A 23,328-nucleotide genomic window follows, 5' to 3' on the forward strand; every position below is an offset into this window, starting at 1 on the left:
AATTCCAATTCAGTACTGTTTCAGTGTCCGGTTGAGTCAAATATTAACTAGTACCCCAGAAAATGGTAAATTAACCCACTATGTCATTATTTTATTCACTGCTTTAAGTCTACATTACATTAAAAACAATTAAATTCATTTAGAATTATAAATTGATTAATTAGCTGAGAGCTACAAATCAGTGACATTATAGTCAGCTAAAGATATCTGTATATCTGTTTATTTACATAGATGTACATAGCTAGAACTTTTACCTGTGATGTGATTTATTTATGATATTCAGTTGCATTGAGAGGTGTATATTTGAATTTATCAAATGCTGAATTCAGTTCTGCCTCTGAGAGTAAATTCTGAAAGACTAATTTGTTTATAGCAAGATCATTGTTGAGAAATATGACTCTTCTGAGGAGCTCCATAAAGAAAACTACAGTAGGATAAGTGCTTTACAGCTTATTGCAATTTCCATTCTACAATCGTACATTCTTTAAAATAAAAATAACATCAACAGTTATGTTAGCAATTACACTGCATGGATAGGAACATACAGGATATTTTACACTAAGGGTAACACTTATGTTACATGACATCATCTTTGGCATATGTCTTATGTAAGCAATCTAGCAGCAAGTGTCACTTAATTTGCATAGATATAGTACACTAAGGTGAATAGTTTCAGTTAAAGAATGCTCAACAAGTATTTCTTACAAATCAAGTAGCGTCCCTTAGTGAAATAATTTGGGAACTGAAAGACTGTGTTGTTTTGTTTTGCACACTGCATTATGTTAACACATTACTACAAAAGTACTGCATAGCTCCTGCAATTGTATTGTTTACACATGCATATATAAACATAAATGTGTTACAAGAACAATTGTTTGGCTAAATAAATCATCTGAAAATGAAAATTACTTTACATTTTTCCACCCTGATCTTAATGGGTTAAGATGAGAATTTATCGGTTTAAAAATGAATTATTTTACGAGTTAGAGTATTTTAAAACATTTACTTTAAAACTTTGCGAGAAATATTAAAAGATGGATTTTTAGTCAAAAGCATCACATTTTTAGAAATGTCAACAAGAAGAAAATTGACATTTTTCCCACTAGGGTGAGTAACAATTGTAAATTTTGAATAAAATGTATTAAATGTACACAAAGATTCTTCAGGGTAACAAACTTAAGTGGTCACACAAAATGTTTTAGCCTAAACCAGTGTGTGACAATGACACTATTGGTTTCCAAATTGCATGTATATGTCTTTCATCATTGCCCTAATTCTGTTTTTTTTTCCTGTAATCATTTAAATGTATATTCATTTTTGTTTTCCCACAGATGATGCTCCCTGCCAAAGCCAGTACCCCAGATGAGCAGACAGTATCTCTGTTGACAAAATAATTAATTGTTTTTGTATCCTTAAATCATTAAACTCAGAAATCCTCACAATATGCTAAAACCCTTTTTTATCACTATAGAAAAGAAAACACGTGTGGGTTCCAGAACATTTTATTTCAATTATTTGCAAGCTAACAAGAAAAAGAAACACACTATGTCTACTGCAACCAGTAAAAGGTACTGTAACTATACCTACTGATTTCATTTGGATAACATGGAAAAATGAGTTTTAACAGCAATCAGCATATTTGTCTGTTTCAGCGGCAGTGCTTTGTGTTTTTCCTTCTCAGGGCACAAACAGAATACCACAACTTAAAAATGAAAAACAAAACAGTAAATATGTGTTTTGGGTCCAAGAACTCCTGACACTCGTATTGGGGATTGATGAACTCTACTGGTGAACTAAAGTAAAGGAACAGTGTTGCCATGGCAACTATCTGCAGCTGCCACACGAAATCACCATTAGCAACAGCATGAATCTAAATGAGATGTTATGAGTAGGCTAGGTAATACATTGCTGGGTATACTGCTTCGACACAGGACGCTCATATTATTAGTTTCATTTTCCATTCAAATATTTGTAAACATGAAAACAAAACTCGCATTTAAATCTCAATAGTAGAAATATAAAGGAAATATTAACTTTTTACATGTTAAGAACATTAATGTTAAGCATTTATCTAATTCATTATGATAACTTTCATAATCAATATTATATACCACTTAACTTTTCTCTTACCCATTATTTGCTATCTGTCCCATTTATTATTATTTCCAACTTGTGTCATGTTAAACTCATTATGCAATTCTGAGGAAATAAAATAAAGGTCTGAATGTGAATCAAGCTATCCAAAAATTAGAAACAACCACAGTTTATACATATACGAATGGCTTCCCTTTAGCAGTTATTTCACAATATTACCAGTTGTATTGCCCTATTAGTATTTTAAACCACATTTTGGATATTTACTAGCAAATATTCAAACTACATTCTCCAGAACAGTATAAACACATTTTCAATCAATGTTTTGTTATAGGAAACCACTTGTTTTACCACAACATTATAGCTAGAAACTGTGAATGTAGCACTCCTTCCTAGTAAGGAATCCCTGTTGAAAAAATATACATACTGTATATAATACACATACTGTATAATCTATAAAAAATGTTTCTAGGATTGTGTGAATTGCTTTCAATACGAGTCTATTGTTATTCTTTAGCATATTCTGACATCTAGTGGTGGACACTAAGTGGTGGAACTAAGAAAAGAGAGTGAAAAAGTAGAACTCATTTATTTTCTGTTTTGAGTAAATATGAAATAAACTTCCTTTACAGGACATAGAAAGTTAACAGGAAGAGACATTATCAAGGACCAGCAAATTTGACTATCTCTGTATTCTATTTATGCTTCTTACTAAATTTGTGAAGAATTACAACCTCCCTGTTCACCTTTTTAACATTTGGTATTATAATTCATTTTTATTTAAATGTTTTTTCAATTGAATAGAAAATTCAAAAAACAATATTTTCTATTTTCTTCTTGAACATAATCAAGCATTTTTCCCCTTTATATTAATAGAATATTTTCATTTTAAGCAGCAAACTATCAAACGTGCTAGAAGAGCTTCATGGCCTCCTCTCAATTGCAACCTTTCTTCTGTTCTTACTGCGTCTGCCACTGAAATGCAGCACACATACTGTATGGCGATACACAGCTGTGATGGAGTGCTACCATCACTCATACACCAGGCCCAGGCGGGAACCAGAAAATTCCTTTCACTTCAGAAGTAAGGAGGAGCTTATTGGTGGCCAGGTATTTTAAACACAGACTGGAATTTAGCCAGGACACTGGGCCTTTACTTCTTTGAAGAGCCTGGTGTCTGTAATGACAAAGAAGCTACAGCCTTGTTTTAATGTCTCCTCCTAACGACACTTTCTAGAGCACAGTGTTCCCACTTAAAATATCGGGGCATTGCTTTAGAAATTCTGGTCCAGCTGTAAGCGTGCCACCTACAGATCCACCAATACGATCACTAAAAGTCAAATATTAATATTCTTCTATCGTAACCTAAAAATATATGGAGTACCGGCATCCGATAAGTAATAGCTATACAAATTTAAGACCATTTTGCTGTCCACACTGACAGCAGCTTGTTTTAAAGATCCTCGGCAATATTATCTCAGATGAGAAGATGTGCCATGGTAAAACTGTAAGATTATTACTTTTGATTTGGACCTTGGTATTCTGTATCCCTTAGTCCTAATATTAACTTCTGTAAAGGGCATGATATGAAACAAGTCCTTGTCTTCAGGCGAATAGACTGAATTTCCTTAACTTCCTGTAACATTACTGTTTCGTTTTCGCTGGAGGCCTTACCGAGGCCAAGCTTAATTTTGAAAATCATTTACTTAAACCGAATGCTAAATAATTCTAGTGAAAATATAGGGTAAGCATACCGTTTGCATTCCGTGTGTAATCATTGTAGGGGAAATGTTTTCAAATAGCAATAATCGCGCCTCGGCTAAACCTCACAGGCTACTATATCGTTATCATTGTAATATATCACATAATGAAGTTCGACAAATGATCTCGGCACAAAAATCTCTGGGCCCTTAAAGAGCTGGACCCTGTACCTAATTTCTTTGCGCCTCAGGTGAGGAAGTGATCTGGGAAGCAGTTTTCCTAAATAAAACGATAATTCTGATTTTTCACCGTCTCAAAAACAATAAGAATACCCTTCAATGTCTTTCTCAAATCATAACAATGCCATATGACAAAAGCACAAATTACAACGCACATCCCAAACTTGCTATAACTCGCTGTAAACTACATTTGCTAAAACAGTCATGTGACTTTTTAGTTTGACCTGGAAGAGGAAGTTGGCGTCTTTAAGGTTTGAACCCTTACCGTGGACGTGGAATTGTTTACTCCAAAATTGGTGTGCAGTCTTGATCATAACTTCAATTAGCCAGGGAATTGAGCGACGTTTCTGTGCGAAATATTTTTTTTTTCTTTGAAGTTCCTATTGTTGCGTGTGTCTTGAATTTACCCTATTAAAGACATAGCCATGAATAATCCACCGGTAAATGTTTAGCTTATGCGATGGACTATCGGCATCCGATAAGTAAGAGCTATACTATTACTCAGAGATACTTTAAAAAATTAAAATAAAAAAAAACATGGAACGACGTTAAACATCCTTTAAATGGATGTCGTTGGTAAATGTACTTTGTATAAACGTACAAGGAATTGACGCTGAAGTCCTTATGCCAACGTTACCCAGTGTTAAACATTATTATATATTTTTATAAATATAGAAATATATATTCCGTTTTGTGCCCTTGTGTGTAATTGTATGCTTATTGCATCGCAATATTGGCATTTCCATGGCTCCGATGGGCATCCGTCTGTCTCCTCTTGGCGTGGCTGTGTTTTGTCTGCTGGGGCTCGGGGTGATCTATCACCTCTACGCCGGCGTCATTTCGAGCAGAATAGCCGCGTTCCGGCAGGGGAGAGCCGTGGATCTGCGGGAGCTGCTGGCCGTGTCCGTGGAGGCGGCAGCCGTCGGCGGGCGAGAGGTGAAGCGCGTCCGGGAGCAGAATGCGCTTGAGGAGAAATCGAAGGGGAAGACACGGGAAGGCGCAAAAGAAATGCTGACGCTGGGAGACCTGTACTCCCACAGAAAGATGTATCACCTTATTAAGAGCACCTTCCCCTCCGTAAAGGTGGGTTCATTTCAATCGTGCGGTTGGGTAGTTTGTGGTCATCCCCAGCTACCTACCCTCAGTCAACATGTACGAGAACGAAACACTGGGCTAACGGAGTGATGGTAAAGAATTCAGCACTGGAGAATGCAGAGCATTCAACAGAGATGGGAAAGTTGATAAGGTGTGATGGACCACTATGCGTACTAAAGAGCTTTTAGCGCAGGAACTTTACCAAAATGAATAGTAGGTCTTGGAATCCATGTGTCAGACATTCAAAGAGCGTGCTGTTATGAGTGTGGTATAAGTTGCCAAATTTAGATGTAATGTTCCTCTCATATCCAAGGGAAAACATCAAGGACGTTCATTGCTCCAGCACTGGGCTGATCAACTAAGTAGACAGATGTAGGCAAGACTAACAACTGCTTTCTAAATCAGTTTTGCAGAGCAGCTACAAGATGGGATGACTATTAATCTAGTATTATGAAGTAATTACTTAAAGATCTATCATTACAGATAGCGTAGATTGTCTGTAAAATGGACTTGCCCAGACAGCAATTAAGGGTGCAGTGTAATATATAATATTTCATAAACAGTCTTATCTTCAGGCTACAGTGTTTTATATTATGTTGAAAAAAATGCAGGTTCCACTTATTTAATCCCAAAATGAATTATTTTATACTTTGAGTTGTATGTTTTTATCAATATTTATTTCTCATGTTCTTTACACTCTTAACATTGGGATTGGCAGTTTTTCCCCTGCTCTAAACATCCCAGAGAAGAAGAGTTATACACATTTCATTTTTTTTAAATGTGCTCGTCTGTCATATTTTTAATTTGAAAACCCTTGGTAAATTGCCATGCGTATCTGAATGATTTGGAATTTTATTTTTGTTTAGGTCAACTCTGAAGAACATGATGATGTCGCTGATCAAGAATCTGCTGTGTGGGACCACGTGATTCCAGAGGACATTCGACACAAGATCACAGAAAGCAGAGAAGTTCCTGCAGAGAGCATCACTGTGTGGATCGATCCTCTGGATGCAACTCAAGAGTACACAGGTGTCTGTTTTTAATGAGTCTTCCCATGATCCCAAGGAGAAGATGTGTAATTACTTAGTACAGAGTTTGATACATTATCTTGTCTGCGGCTTTAAATAATACTTGGTTCCGTGAATATTAATGTATTGAAAGACTTGCAGAAGAGGAGAAGCAGAGAGGGTAGCAGGAGTTGCTGGGCAAAATGAGATAGTTTTAATATATTTCCCATCATTTTTAACAGGGTAATGATTCATGCTTTATTGAATAGCTCACCCTTTCTGTGGTGAGAACTAATCATGTTCTCATAATTTTTGCGGATTGAAAAATAAATTAAAATTTGCGTTCTGTGCTTTGGCAGAGGGCCTTCGCCAGTATGTGACGACAATGGTGTGTGTTGCTGTAGACGGTGAACCTGTCATTGGAGTAATTCATAATCCATTCACAGGGTATACAGGTATGTGTGCTTGTGTCTTCATTGTTCTTTGTAACCTCTTGTACCTTTTAGACTACGGATGAGCTCCAGAGGACAAAAAGCAAAGGGGTCTTAAAGTCCCAAGGAACTGCATAATGAAGCATAATTAATGTACATTCATCTAGACATTTTAGAAGGAAAGTGTTTTTTTTTTCAGATATAGCATTGTCGTAAGTAGGGGAAAAAAACTTGATGTTTCTTACTCTAGTGTGGAAGTGCCATCTTTAAGTAATAAATACAAATAAAGAGTGCCATCTTTATTTAAACTGTATCATTATTGTATTGCCCTGATTGCAGTTTGTAGTAGTGCCAACTTGTGCAAGAATTGCATCATCCTTTAAGACAGTGGTCCTCATGCCCCCACACACTTAATGGGTCACCAGCTCAGCTCTCAGTTGCAGGTGGAACGGAGTGAAAATTAACAGGTGTGTGAGCCACCCAGACCAGGATTTGGAATCACTGTTTTAAGAGCAACTAGAGCCACAGTACTGTAGTGGGATGATCATTGACTGGAATATCCACTAGCAGTAGCCCTCCTCACCACTCAGGGACCCCTGCTACAATCTGGACTGTAACCAGCTCTGCTCAAGCTGCATGGTTCATCTTGCATTCCATTTAAAGTTTCTAGTTGATAGTTATAATAAGGCCTAAGCTGTGTGAGTCTCTGCGTTTTTGCACCTTTTAACCCATTTGCATACTTTAAAAAGAGAGGATAGCTCCCTGTTATAAAGCCTCCATTTTCTAACCACATCACTTTTTTTCTTGTTGCTTTACATCGTAGTAATAAATGGAAACTCAGGTCTATAATGTCAAAATATACAAAGATCTAAGCAGCGTGATTGTTACTGTTGTCTGTTGGACACTTTTTGGACACTTGGCACTGAACAAAATAACATGAAAGTGATCAATTTCAGATGATCCTACTACACTATTTGAAGGTGAATATCCTCATTTGGAATTTGATTTACATAAGAACTTGCTTATATATTTACATTCGCTTTTCCTTTGTTTTCCCCTAGCATGGGCAATGGTAGGTGGAGGTTCCAATGTGAATGCCCGGCCTTCCTACAATACGCAGTCACCCCGAATCATTGTCTCCCGATCTCATGCTGGAAAAGTGAAGCCATTTATTCAGGAGGCTTTTGGAAACGACACAGTCATCCTTCCTGCAGGTGGAGCAGGTACTGTACAAGGAACATATTACATTATTTCACTGTAGCTGACAATCCTCAAGTTGTCAGTAATGTATTTGCATGTATTAATACATGTCGCTTCACAAATGTGCATTATGATATCACATGGGTTTTAACTTTTTTGTAGGGTACAAGGTGCTGTCTCTCTTGGACATACCAGAAGAGAAGTATGAAAAGGCTGACGTCTACGTCCATGTCACATATATCAAGAAGTGGGATATTTGTGCAGGCAATGCGATTCTGAAAGCCCTCGGAGGCCATATGACTACTTTGAAAGGAGAAGAAATAGACTATGCTGGTTCTGAAGCCAATGAGGGAGGACTGTTGGCGAGTTTACTTGTGAATCATAAAGCATTAGTGGAAAAGCTCCCAAACCGAGAGAACGAGAAACACAACTGAAAAGGTGTTTACTTAAGTAGCTTAAAAACTTGAATCTGGAAGCTTTGGAACTCTTCCTGGTCTGGTCCTCTTTACGTGATGCAGTGGGGAAGAGGATAGAGCTTCAATATTGATTTGATTTTCTCAAAAACAGCCAGAAAATTAACAAAATACTCAGTGGTTTGGGAGTGTGGACTGTTTGAAATTACATTAAGGAGCGTTTGTGGTTTTTCTAATAATTCGTATCATTCGATCCTGAGTGTTTAAGGCAGTTATTCTAAACATTACGGATTTCAGACAATAAGGAATAAAAGGGGCTATAACAAATAGAATTGTATCAAAATAGCTGAGATTTAATAGAGTAGAGAGTTAAATAGTAAAATGCATTAACAGTTTCTGTTAGGGGAGGTGTTTGCAGGTTTGATGAAACCAACACTAAGGGACTGTTGGTTTTCATTCCATTTCTGATGCCCTTAAGAGGCAGAATTCAGATCTGCGCACAGAACATAGAACATTGAGCTGTTGTAATGTTTAGGTACAGAGATCATGTACAGAAATATATTTTTTAGAAAAATTCTAGTTGTTCTTTGCGGTACGTTATATGGTTAAAATATTTACTGTTTCATTTGATAGATCTTCAGATCAGAATGTCACTTGCTTACAATAACTTCTATTAAAAAATGTGATGTGCTTTTTGTAAGTCACATTATTTACCACCTTGCTTTTGATCATCTGAATCATGGACTTTTGAAATAATATTGGAGACTTAAATAGTTTCCACATAGATAGAATAATAAATGGTGTATTAAGATCTAAAGTATGAAATATTAATAACTGATTTTCTTGGTTCAGACAGGAATCGTTGGCTGCTGAAGAGTACTTATTGTAAATACTAACATTTGGATAAAATTATGCCATAAATATAAATCTATTGCAGTTTTGGGGTTAATACAATAGATATGATTTAATACCATTTCACATAGACTAATTTATTTTTAGAATTCTTCTAAGGGGGTTTGCTTAGAAAAATTATTTAAAATAAAATAGCTCATGCAAATAATAGATTCCTGCAATAGTGTACATTCACTGTGATGCAAATATACTGTACATGTTTCCAAATGGACTATTTTTGTATGAATGTGTGTTGTTGTGGGCGGAGTTAAGTACTTATGTTCTTATTGGTTGTACAGTGTTGTGTACCTTCTGTGCTGACATCTTTTCAGTTTTTAAACAGAGGTGCGCATGAAGTTAATATTGTGAAACTAAGCCTTATAGTAAAGCTACTTCTTACTTTGTGAGAATACGTATGTACTGCATGCTTACTGATGTCAAGTTTGCAATGTGTTGATTTCAATTTTGTACATAGTTTTCACATGTTTTCTACTGCTGAAGTTAAGAATGGCTTAAAAGTGATTTTCTTACATTCTTAATGCCAAGGAGGAGGGTGTTTCACAAAGGAAACTCAAGCTTGCTTCCATCAGACATTTTACTCGTGGGTGGTCTGTGGAAATGCGAATTAACTTTTCCAGCCCAGCAAAAAGAATATATTTTGTTTAGGAAAAAATGAAGTTTAAAATAAAATAAAAAAATGTGCTCCATTTGTTGATAATGCTTGCAGTCCATTTTTGTAATGTGCTGAAACTGTTTTAAAATGCTGAACTCTGCATTAAATCTAAAAAGAGGAAGCAGTGCAGATTTTGGCAAACCGTCCATCATCTCAACATAAATAGTATTGTTTGCCTGTCTCTGTTATTTGCTCTGTTATTTTTAGGAAAACTGCCTTTCAAAAACATTTTCCGTACATTGGGTGTTGGACTCATTGGGAATCGTATGTCTTTTATGTGTTTATTGTTTCTCTCCTCTTGCACATTCTTTGACACTTAGCTACTATTATAGCCAATTTCCATTGAAAAGAAAAATTTGATTTGCATGAAAGTACTTCCTTAAAAGAAATGATCTAAAACATAAATGACAGAGTCATGTTCTTTTTTGAATTTATTTTACTTTATCTTTATAGTGTCACAATGCAAGATGATTAGAATCTCTGCCTCTGAGCTTCAGTATTCTTTTGTGTGTAGATGCAAACCCACTGCAAGGCATGTGATAATTTCTGGAATAAAAAGTCCAAGGTATTTTTATTTTTATTTAGTTCTGTAAACCTTTTCATTTTCAAATGTATTTAAGGGATGTTATGTAAAGATGTAGAAGGAAAATGGTACATACAATCTAAATTCACCGAATCTTCTCTGAATTTGTGATTTTGCTGCATCGGAGATGTTCAAAATTGAATTTATTCAACATTGCTCAAGATATTTAATTTTCATGTGAAATAAAGGTACATTTATAATGTGGTGTAATAGTTGGTCAGGCACTCTTTAAGCAATACTTTGTATAAATCTATTAACAGAAAAACATGCATTCTTTAGGTAACTTATTTAAATAATGATGTGAAGAGTGAACTTGTGCAAAGTTTAAAAATGCATCTTTTCTACTTGATGTGCCAAAATGGGGCTGGTGACTAAAAAAATGAATAAAGAAAGACCTGAAAATAAATACTTTGATTGTTTTGAATAGTCTTACGATGCTTAATTACAATCTGATTCGACATTATCTTTATGGATCACTTATTGTTGTGTTCAGGATTCCAAAATATTACAAAAATCACAGCCTCTGTCAAATGCATAGTGTTTGAGTTATTTTTCTTCTGTTAGCTAAGCGTTCTTTAGTACGGCCAGTGCAAGCTGGCTTCCAGGTTGCTCACTGGCTGTAGTCTAGAAGACAGGTTAGATCTTCTGAAACTGTCCTAGCAAAATGTTTCAGTGAAGACCTGAGACCATTCGCATTCCTTACATAATGGAACTCAGGACAGAGAATCCTTGCCTGAAATATCGCCAGTGTAAAACTGTAGCAGCAGGGGACATGTAGCACTTAAAAAACATTTTAAAAATGTGGTAAATAAACCAAAACGTATTATGTAGAATTATATGTATATGATTACATTTCTACATTTTGACCCTTATCCATTATGTCCGCCTGCTGGCAGGTCAGCAGTGATAGCCAGACACTGTTCATCTCCTCCTGGCCTCCAGCTAAAAATTGCGAAACATAGAAATAGTGTTACAGTTCCCCTTTAAGTATATACTGTAAGCTCACATGAACTAATTTTGTTTGAACTTTGATCAATAGTCAAAGATCTCAAATGTAAATGAAAGGTAACCCTTCCATCAAAAAAGAATGAAAGAGAACTGCTGATTTCCCAAATTATGGCAACAGTCTTTTGATGTGTCACCCCAAGTTGCAGCACACATTTCATCATGATGAGTCAAGTTGCTAATGATTAAGGTGTTCAGTTTTTAAACTGTCCATTCCTCAAAAATCTCTCCCACACATTTTCAAAGAACATCCCAGTCATATTTAATGGGCCTAATGTCCTGTTGATGTTCTGCTGATCCACATCTGAGGAAGGTATCAGTATTAAATATTAATACTGTTTAAGTATCAGTATTAAAAATTGTTAATATAAAGACATGACTGGAAAATGCATACCTAGATGCCACTTTGTACTGTACTTGCACAATCAGGCCTCCCTACATTTTTCCATTTAATTCTGCTGAAGACGTCTGACTTCTCCATCTGATCTGCTGTACAGTGGGGTAGCTAACACATAACGGCTACTGCAAATCATACAGGTAGGTGCTTTACTTCCAAGGTGGATAAAGTGTTTCCCCCCTTCAAAACAGTTTATAAAGCGCTATGGGATCCTTAGTGTTTTTAGAATGATAGAAAATTCTAATTGATCCAAGGATCTCATCCATCTTTTTATCTTGCAGAAATCCAGAGTATCAGCTCAAACAACATGACTTGACATGACCTTGTTCCTCATAATCCTTTGGGTGAAGAATAATTATTTTAATCTTTTATTAAGTATTATCATCTAGTTCTGTTTCCCATTTTATATTTACAGCTTATATTCTTACTACCTGAATGTAAAAGTCTCCACTTGAATACAACATCAACTACCAGGGTTTTGCCCAGTTATAAAATTTGTCTAAGACTCGACCTTTTAGATTTTGTTTCCTGTTTCTATCGTTTTTGCTGCTTCTATATTGTTATCCCAATTTTGCGTCATCTTCAAACATGAGTAGTTTTCTAACTATACCAGAATCTAGATCACTGATATGATTTTGAAATAATAGTAGTACCAAAACAAATCTCTATTGTACCCCAATTTGAGTATTCTCCATTTTCTGTTTATTAACCAGTTCTCAGTACACTCACGTGTTCCTGAATGCTTAGTGCCCAGAATTAATCTTTGACGAGGAACTTTATCAGGTCTTCAGAAATTCTATAAACACACACAGTATCATCTGATTCGTGTATATGCATTACTGCTGTTCTTTGTTATAAAAAACTAATAAGTTGATTACACATGACCTACCTTTTCTAAATCCGTGTTGTGAAATATGTAAATGATTTGCAAATAATTCGTGCACATACGTAAATATGCATTAGCCAATTCAAGGACTTTGTAACTTTGGGAAAAAGTCAGGATGAACTTTAGCACTTCTGTCTCATAGCTTTAGGGTGCTAAGACCAACTCTTCCCTGAGTAGCATACTTTGTGAGTTTGCTTTTTCACCTGTGTCCATGTTTTGTCTTTATGCTTCTGTTTGCTCAAATCTCTCAAACTCAGGCTAGATGTGATGGACTCACATCTCATCCAGGATATAGTTCTGCCTTATGCTTTCAAGAAAGGCTCTGGTTTGCTGCAATCTTTACCTGGGATAAGAGCTTTCTGGTAATGGTTGTAATTCTTCTTTTTCTGTTGTAAAATCAATTTGTATATACTAGCTGAAGGAATAGAGTGAAAGTAACTGAGGTGGACAGACTTTCAAGAAATTAAAAATGAATCCAGCAGGTGGTGCTACAGTATTTGCCTAAACAATTTATTTCTTATACCACTGAATTTGGTCATTTAGCTTCTATGAGCAAATGGTTATTTTGGAGAAAAAGTGTTTCTATTTATGTAAAAATATTATATTATTTCAGTGAAAAAATAAATAAATCGTGCCTATGTTGAAAAGGAGCAGCACTGACTCAATTAATTACAGGTTAAGTATGAATTTCATCATTTAAAAAAAAAAAGCAACAAGTCACAAATTCTTGATTTGAAAGTAGTGCTTTATTGTATTTCACATAAATAATAACATCATTACTGTGGCCTTCGTGACTAATCTTTTGAGCTGTGATAGACCTTTGCAGATTGCCTCAATATGTCAGAAAGGCTAAAATCCAATTAATTTATAAGAAACCCAGGAACCCATATTAAAAGTCTTTATCTTTTGTCTTTTTGTGCCATTAACCAAAAGGAGATCTTTGATAGTGTTCAGAATCAGTCTTTTATGAATTAAAAGGAGGCTTCAATCTGTAGAGCAACTCAAAGCTCTTATAAAACATAGTATATATGGGTTTTAAACGAATGAGGAGAAATAAAAAATACCATTTCATTTTACATTTTACAAGAACTCCTGACATTTACAGGGAAGGAATTAAAAACTTTAATCTTTTCTTTTGTGCACCAGACAAGCAGTTCAATGACTATCATTAAATTATGAAGGAAACATTAATAATCAGGAACCCAGGGAGGAAATTCTGATTCAAATAGTGTGCTAATAACATTCCGCTTGTTCCAAAATGATTAAATTTCAATTTTCTAAGCCCAAATATTTTTGTATGACTATTATTCAAATGTTTAGTAGATCTATTTTAATTTGCTGTGCAAATTAAACACTAGAGTTAAAATATTTTTACACTAGAGTTAAAATATGGGGGCAGAGTGACACTATTAATGTGACTTCTAATCAAGAGATAGCTTCAAAGCCATTGCTCTAATTGAAGCTGTATTGGGAAGATATTGCCAGAGCATCAATGCTCTGCTCACAGATTGCAAGAAAACTGCAACCATGGTCTGGTCCCTGTGGAAAAGAGTATGAAGTAATAATAATAATAATAATAATAATAATAATAATAATAATAATTCATTACACTTACATAACGCTTTTCTGGGGATTATCCTCCACCAACAAGTTGCAGCCCCACCTGGATGATGCGACAGCAGCCATAGTGCGCCAGAACGCTCACCACACATCAGCTATCAGTGGAGAGGAGAACAGAGTAATGAAGACAATTCATAGAGGGGGATTATTATGAGGCCATGATTGCTAAGAGCCAATGGGAAATTTGGCCAGGATGCCAGGGTAACACCCCTACTCTTTTCAAGAAACGCCCTGGGATTTTTAATGACCGCAGAGAGTCAGGACCTCGGTTTTACGTTTCATCCGAAGGACGGCGCCTGTTTACAGTACAGTGTCCTGGGGCATTAGAACCCACATGGACCACAGGGTGAGCGCCCCCTGCTGACCCCACTAACACCTCTTCCAGCAGCAACCTTAGTTTTTCCCAGAAGGTCTCCCATCCAGGTACTGGCCAGGCTCACACCTGCTGAGCTTCAGTGGGCTGCCAGATGTGAATTGCAGGGTGATATGCTGGCATGTACAGAGTAATACAGAGCAATACAGTAAATAGAGTAATACACAGTAACACAGAGAATACGGGGAATTTGGTGTCGTTGTGCAGGTGACTTACTTCATTACCTGATGGAGTCTCTGGGACAGGTGTCATCAATGACAGGGCAATGGCTTCCTCCTCTGGGTTTGTGAAGAGAAGGGTTGTGGCGTCAATGGCCTTTCCCGCTACTTTAAGCGCTGCTGGGACAGGTGCCAAGCCAATCCCCTTTCCGTCCCCTTCACTCCTCATGACTGCCTCAGCCCAGACTGTGTTTGCTAACTCCATCCCTTTAGGCCTTATGCTTCAGGTTGGCCTTATTGGCTGCCACTCTCTCTTACATTTTACGCAAAGAAATTCCCTTCCGTAACAGCCTCCAGCGCTGTGGGTCATCTGGTTCATATGTTCCAGAATTCATTTTATTCTAAGACACAGCAGATCCCTGTCTCTGTCAACAGCCCAATGATGTGGGAGACAGGGGGAAGTAAGGCAGGCCAACTGATCTTCTGGAACGACTGCGCTCTCTCTTCACCTGCTGCGGTGACTCTGCTCTGCTCCTCACATCTGCGATGTTCCTTCACAGATCAAGATACAGAATCAGTCACGTCTTGCTCCATCCGTGCTAGTTCAGACCGAGGTTGGTCTTTTTCATTCAGGTAGTGCTTTCTTCCATCAGCTGGTCAAATGCAGCCATTCATTCTTCCTAGGCAGTGTTTCCCTCTGTCGGTTCTCATTTGGAGTATATTTGTCCTGTGTACTCTAACAGCACCTCAGAGACCATTACCATGTTGAGACTTAGAGCAGGCTCATGTTCTCTTCTCTGAATTCTCCTTTATATACCTTCTGACTGTCTATGCACCTCTGTTGTGGCTAATCTAAAGGTGAGTATTCTACAATTAAGGCCCGATCATAATATGCAACATATGCAAAGTACTAACAAGCAGTGAAATCATATTAAATCATTAGATCTTCACCAACCAACCCTCCAATCACTTTATTTACAACCATATAAAAGAAACATTTATTTCCTTTTATACAATTGTAAACAATGAAAAAATGAAACTATTTCTTTTTTTCCTGTGCCTTCATAATGTCTATCAATGATTATCACTGCACCAATACCAGATTCTGCCATGTTCTTTATCTTGTAAAATGATTCTACGGACTGTTGAAGCAGTCAAAATCATAGCATCACAATAGTCTTTTGTGATGACCCTCCAATCACATAATTATTTTCATTTTCTTGCCCATGGTTATTACTTTTAGTGCTTTCTTTCCTTTCACAACACTACACTAAGATTTTTCCACATTTTGTATATGATTCAACCCATGACGGATATGTATTGTGCAGATAAAGCAAGATAAAATAAATGAAAAGATCACACACAATCCGCAACACAACTATCACAACGTAACCTATCACAAAGTTCAGCAAAAGAGAGACAAAGTCCAATTAAGCTGGACATGTCCTCCTAGAATCAAAGCCTCAGCATTTTTTCCTCCCTTTTTCCTCCCTTTTACAGTGACTTTCTTGCCTATGAAGAGGCAAAAACTGTTGTTCATAAGGTATGTAGTACTGGCTTATTTGTATCACAAATTTGTAAACCAGAGGTTCATAAACCAGGGGGAAGACTGTACATCTAGTAAAAGTCATGGTCAAGTCAAGGGAAAATAATAATAATCACTGAAAGGTATGCATGAAATGCAGTTTTTGCTACATCAGGCAGAAACATTTATATCACATTTAATATTTAATAAAATATATACAGTATTTTGACAACTAGAATTCTAGAGTGCAAAATGGCTGTTTACTTACAGTACAGTTAGTGCTTTTTGGAGATAATCCAATAACGGTATGACAGCAAAGTTTTAGGACACTTTCCAGATTTCCATAGATGTTTTTCACAGCAAGAATGTCTCGGATACATAGTGAAATGTTAGTAGTCCAGAATACAGTACCTCTGTAAGTTGGTAAACCTCTCTCCTATGAGAGCAGTTGTATTACCACCTGCTGTAGCTCCTGGCAGTACTTTACTTCACCATCTTTCCCTCACGCATTGACACACACTTCTTACACTACTGCTCATTTCCAAAAAATCTCATTGCCGAAAATGTAAAAAAGGAGTGTTGTACTGTTGTGCAGCAACATGAAATAGAAAACTCTCTCAACTTTCTCAAATATAATGCTTTTATTTGATATTTCAAGACATTACATCTGTAATGATTAAGAACTAAACTAATTACCCAATTAAAAAAACACAGGAGACATCAGTAAACATTTTTTTTTTAATTATGAAGTCTCTTCTGCCTGTACGCTCTTAAAAAATCCTGGATCATCAGTTACTGTTCAGCATTCATTTTCAGATATAATACATTGATTTTATATACGATAGTACTTTTCATTCCAAAGGTTCCTATACTACTTTACACTCGGGAAGAACTGCCTAAAGCACCAACCACAGAGTACTACCCAACAGATCAGGCAGTGAAGTGAAAAAAGACATGGCTAATTGAATTAAGGTGGAATTTTAAGTAGGACACATGGTACAAGCCCAGAGTTTCATTCAGGGCACTGGGTTTAACAACCCTTCCATTACAAACAGTGTCATGGGATCTTTCATGGCCAATTAGTTAAACTCAGTTTAATGCACCAACCAGAGGAAAGCACCCGTTAGTTACACAGGTACAGGTATGAAGCCAGATGTAATATTAGGCATGAATAGAGGTAGATTGGTATGTTAATGTAATTGCACAGAGTCCCGCAGAGTATCAAAGCAACAGCCATCTTTTCCATTCTTCAATAGAGATTCTTCAATAGCTTCTATCCACAAGCAGTGAGACTGGCGAACACATTTAGCCATCCCCCTCGGACCACACCTACTGTACACCATCACCATCTACCTCTTTATGATTTCTTATCTATTGCACATCTCCAGTCATTGTTTACACGTCTGTATTGTTTACATTCAAACTGTCTGCATGTTTACTTGCACATTGTCTATTGTTTGTTTGTACATTGTCTTGATTGTTTTGTTTTTTACACTTGTTTTACAATCGAGAGACTTCTGTAAGAATTCCATTGTACCAGTACCGGTTACATATGGCAATAAAGTTCAAGTTCAAGTTCATATGCACATACTGTACTATACTGTACATAAAAATACATCCGTTTGTTTTTTGAAAACCATGCAATCTGAAGAGGTTCCCCTTCTTTTTGTTTCCCTCTTTAATTTATTCAGCTCAGTGCCATTCTGTGAAGCCCCTGTCACCCACAGCACAGGTGGGCCATCAGTGGTGGGTGGAAGGGGGGATGAAAAGACAAAGTGTGTAGAGCTTTTATTTTCTCTTCATGGGCTAGATTGGGTGACTAACTCCCAGCATCTTATCTGGGCAAATTTCACTACAAAACATGAACACGATGTAAAAACAAAAGCTATAAATAACTATTGATACTAATTAAATACGAAGTTTTGTAAAGGTATAACAAGATGCAATGAACATGTGTGACACTGGGAGAGTGTGGCAATGTGCCTTGGAGCCTGCCACCCCTTCAGTGAATGTTGCCTTTCTTTATGTTGCCTGGCAACAGACTAGTTTCCAATTTATTGCACTGAGCAATGCAAGAGGTAATCCACTTGGATATACTGTGTATTTTTAATGGCTATCTTTTTCTGTTGGACAGCAGAGAAACGCAGTTCATGGGCCTATCCCATCCTGTATGTTCGAATTCAAAATCACTTCATTTACATTCATAAGGTTTCGTTTGCCTTCTTTCCCTAATTAATGTGGATATGTGCTCAAGGTTGGATTTCCTAAATCGGAAAAGAACTTTAGCCACTTCAGGCTAAATTTTTTTTAATGTTTTGTTTTGTTAGAGAATTGTCAATCAGTTGCTGTCTTCTCGCCTTTTTACCATAATGAACTTAGTCATCAGAAAACAAAAGGATCAGTCAGGATCTGGTTTTATCAGTCAGAATCCAAAAAAAATTCTTCAATATTGACAGTTCCGCGGGGGGGAATTAAAGTTTCATATCCGTAACCAAACTCCATTATAGTCTTTGCAATCCTAGTAGGCATTGACTGAAGTAAAAATTCCACTGTTGAAACAGATGAGGAATTCAGGTAGTGTATGATGGACAGGATAGCATTTATTGAGTTTGTTTTTCTAATGTCAAGACTACAGTTCATAAAATTGTAAAACCTGAATGTGTACTGTACTTATTAAAGTGCTATTGCTCTTGATAAACATCCTGTTTCCTTAGCAAATTGATTATTTGATTTGAATTGATTAAACCAATGAACCAAAAGAAATGCTAAAGAAACCCAAGACATTTTTTTAAATTGTAATATAGTAAAACCTACATATCAGCTATTGTGACTTGGCTGATATGTACTATATAAGCAGTCACTATAAAGAATATTGAAAAGATTCAGGCATTTTGTTTTGCTGTATTCATAGTACAAAGTTAGTCTGCATTTGTATTGTTAGGTTTACTCTGAAAAACGTCTGTATTAGGTCTCAGTTCACTCTGAAACATCGTTGTATTAATATTGCTGTTCTGTATCCATAGCTTTTGATTCACTCTGAAAGACCTCTGCATTCATAATACGATTCTCTCTGAAATACATATTTGTTAAAAGCACTTTATTCACTCTGAACTATCTTTTATAGACACTTTGTTTTGTGCCTTTAAATTCTGTTCATAAGTCTTCAGTGCGCTTTCAGTTAACTGGTTATGCAGTATGATCATTGTGCATCTTGTTCCTCAAACTACCCACTTAATAGCACCTGAAGATCAACTTCAACCAGTCTTTCACTAAATCAGTCTTAAACTGATTAAACAAGCTGTAAAATAACCATTGTATTACACAAGGTACTAAACACCTACAGGTACTGTAGTAGTAGCCAATTAAAAAACATCATCAAAGTTGCAGTGCACTCAGTAGACTACTGTGATGTAAACAAAACATTTACTGCCTAAAGTTTGGAGTCTACTAAGCTGACTAAGGCAATTTGATCCATGAATAGACATGCTACTCTGATACAATGTACTTTATTTCCATAAAATTCCAAAAATATTTCAAAATAAAATATCTGTGAAATCTTGCTTCTACTATGTTATGTAGATCAGTGCTTTTAATGTACCTTTACATACAGATTTTAAAGACCAAAAATATTTTCTTTCTCTTTGTTCCTTCTTAACAGTCATTATTTTCTTTGGTGTATTGAGCAGTTTTACGATATATGGCAGAAACATGTTTTAAATATGATTACCGTACAGTATTTTTATATTACTATTTTGTTTCAGGTGGAACTGCAGAACTTTTTAGAAACTGTTGCAGTCACGAAGAACAAAACATTGGTATACTTCAGTTTCAGTCCTGTTTCAGACATGTTATTCCTGTTGTCCTTTTGTCATTATTCACTTCCAGAATCAAAGAATAATAGAGGTTTACATTTATCGGCCATTAGTGCAGTGTTTTGTAAAACAATTTTTAAAACCTAACATGATCACTACATAAATGTGTCCACATTGGTTATAATTCCTAATTTCACTAAGCAGTGGATAAACTAAATAATGATGGTAAATTTGGTCCTGTTTTGAAAACTCTTCTCTTCCAAATAAAATCCAAAGCCACGATTTACAATGATACTTAACAGTGACAATTATATTTTGTCCCTGAGCAAGATAAGTTATGTTACCATTGTAATATTATTCAGTTGCCATGGTAGATAATGTGGTAAGAGTACTGCTTAAAGCAAGCACTTCTTATTTATTTTAAAGCCTATTTGTTGGAAATTGTACTTTGATGGCAGAAATAAGAACATATATCAAACTCTGACTTGCTTTAAGAGTGGAAATGGGGTGTAAATCTAGATAACACGGGAAACTTAGTCCTACATTATGTGCGGAAACCTGCAAAAATAAATTTTAAAGAAAACTATCATTTACAGCAGGCAATTTGAAGAACAAATAAACAGTAGTTGCCTCTGGTGTTCCTGATCTTTCTAGAAAGAATGAGTTTAAAATGTTAGGAGCGCCTTCGTCTTATCTTTATAAAGCATTAAATTTGCTGAAAAAGTCAGTTCTCCTGTAGCAAAGCCTCTTCTAAAAGGAGACAGAAAAACAACTTTATCTGCTGTCCAGGGGCAATTTTTTATGAGTCATTTAAATGCTGAGCAAGCAGAAGCAAAGGCCGGTGTCTGGTGGTGCACAATAAAGGATCGCACGAATAAGACTCTAGAGATGTATTTTATAATAATTATCTTCTCAAAGTAATAAAACGAATTAACATGACACTGTATTCATGCACACTGCATTGGTAGCTAATACCTTTGAACGTATGCTGCTTCACAGTCGGGAAATCAGGCCTCCAGCCAAATATTCCACTGGAAATATGACACTAATAATAAACAAAAAAGTAAACAGATCAACTGGACACAGCGGAATTTAATTGAGTTAGGTTTATTTATTAGCAAATCAAAATAATTATGTGGCAGCGTTAAATAGCTGCTACAGGATAAAACATTGTTATCAGTCTATACACACCAAAGCTGTAGGGTGCATTTACTGTTATCCTTACATTTAATTACGGTCCTGCCAAAATTAGTTGCTTAGGGACTGGATGTCACTATAGTAATTATCTTCTTTCCTTGTTTCTCTAAATTAAATAAAGAAACCGCCACCCTCACCTCTGTGTAAAAGGTTCCGTAACCTAATTTCAAACATGCCCTGTATTACCAGGCAATGACATGTTTCTGACAACAACACATAATAAAGACAGAAGGTTCATCAGTGGGCTGCTGTAACTCTTGACCATGGGCATAACTAATAATTTTAATGCCGCTTTTTGCCATAAGGTTATAATGAACATTATCTAAAATTTTGTATGTCCTTCATAAATATACAAGCGAACAAATATTTGCCTCATGAAATACAGAACTGAATATCTCTATACTATACATTCAGAAACAGTTTTTCACTGACCAAGTTAGTAGCCACAATAATATATATTTTTTTATTATTTGCAAACCATGTGTCAACATCAGACCCTAAAAAATTGACTTGCAATTTAATGGACTTTCTAATCCCTCCCAAACTTCAGGGGAGATGACAACAGCCAAGTTGAATCAGATTCAGCTGTCAGTAATTCACAACCAGTTACCCACAAGAAAGTACATACACATACAGTAATAACATCAAATCTGATAGAAAATAATGGTTTCCACGTGTTGGAATAGATATATTATTTCCTTAGTTACTCCTTAAACTAATAAAGAGAAACACTATATAATAGTTCCCTTATATTCATTTATATGAAAGTATTAATATCTCTCTAAGTAACTTGTCAGTCCTCAGTCCTCATTTCCTTAGGAACTTTGTTACAAAACTCTACTGGCTCATTTTGGGGTTAGCAATGCGAAGGCATGGGGAAGGCAATGTATGTTGATTTCCTGCATTTGTAATAGTCTTTCATTTTTTAGTCCCTTAAATGTGCTTTTTGTATTGTAATGCATTTTGAGAGAATTACTTTTGAAGGCCACCATACAAAATGGTATTATAATTCTGTTTCCTTGCTATAATAGCCCTGAACAGCAAGTCGTTTTTGCCATTTTTCTAAAGCTATCGTGCAACATTGTCAAAGCTGGTACATTGGCATTCTCTCAAGAAATGGCTCTATGAGTTCCTCTGATCAAATAGTTTCAAGCGACCAAACAAGATACAGTAGACGGACCCAATGACTTTCTCTCAGTTGTAACCTTTTACACTTTCTTAAACACAAAACAATCAAAATGTGAACAGGTAATCATCAATAAAGCATTTTCATTAGTTTTTCTAAATACAGTATACAGTATATATATTTTGCATACTTAATCTGCTTTATGGGAACTGACAACAGATGAATCATCTGAGCTAGAACTGCAGGTTATGATGACAAACACAGATTTTCTAAATATTTAATTACTTGGCAGTTGTTCAAGGCACTGTAAAATGCCTTAATGCCTTTGAGGGCAATTTTAATCATGTCACTGACTTTGTAACTGATAAGACACTTATGTGGTCAAGGAATACACTGATATCCTCCTCACTTTGCTACTAAATCCGGTGATATGTGAGTAAATTGTTATCCAGAGGCAGACCAATTGACTGAATTAATTAAAAAAGTATTTCCAAGGTAGAAAACATCTGGTCTGTCTGATTTGTGTAAATCCATTCTTTTTCAAGGAAGGTTGAATGACTTAACAGTATTAGTTACACATACTTTGCTGAAAGATGTGTTTCTATATGTGGCAAATTCTAACATTGCAATATGGCATTTGTCTTCATTACATTTGTGCCCTTTTGCACAGAAGGGCATTTTAAAGGAGCTATCCGAGTGAAGTACCTTGTTCGAAGGTATATCTGTTGTACCTCACGTGAGATTTGAACCCAGCAGCCATATCACTCTGCAATTCACAACTGGCAACGCACTGAAGCTAAGCAGGTGTGAGCCTGGTCAGTACCTGGATGGGAGAGACCACCTAGGAAAAACTAAGGTTGCTGCTGGAAGACATGTTAATGGGGCCAGCAGGGGGCGTTCAC

At 36.1% G+C, this 23,328-nt stretch overlaps 1 protein-coding gene across 3 annotated transcripts; it reads left to right on the plus strand.

The window, feature by feature from the left end:
* Positions 1 to 1,496: 1,496 nt before the first annotated feature.
* Positions 1,497 to 10,733, plus strand: bpnt2 (3'(2'), 5'-bisphosphate nucleotidase 2). 3 transcript variants are annotated; one of them, XM_088642407.1, is made up of 6 exons: positions 1,497 to 1,568; positions 4,883 to 5,117; positions 5,996 to 6,158; positions 6,496 to 6,591; positions 7,629 to 7,790; positions 7,930 to 10,733. In XM_088642407.1, exons 1-6 carry the CDS (start codon positions 1,546 to 1,548, stop codon positions 8,199 to 8,201), a joined length of 951 nt encoding a protein of 316 aa, XP_088498533.1. In that variant the 5' UTR covers positions 1,497 to 1,545; the 3' UTR covers positions 8,202 to 10,733. The 3 variants fall into 3 exon arrangements, with proteins under 3 accessions (XP_088498533.1, XP_088498532.1, XP_088498530.1); XM_088642406.1 differs by lacking the exon at positions 1,497 to 1,568 and adding an exon at positions 4,292 to 4,516; XM_088642404.1 differs by lacking the exon at positions 1,497 to 1,568 and having other exon boundaries at positions 4,292 to 5,117.
* The last annotated feature ends 12,595 nt before the right edge of the window (positions 10,734 to 23,328 follow it).

This window comes from Lepisosteus platostomus, chromosome 8 (genome assembly GCF_059453375.1).
Source record: "Lepisosteus platostomus isolate fLepPlt1 chromosome 8, fLepPlt1.hap1, whole genome shotgun sequence".
In the NCBI taxonomy this organism is placed as follows: domain Eukaryota; kingdom Metazoa; phylum Chordata; class Actinopteri; order Semionotiformes; family Lepisosteidae; genus Lepisosteus; species Lepisosteus platostomus.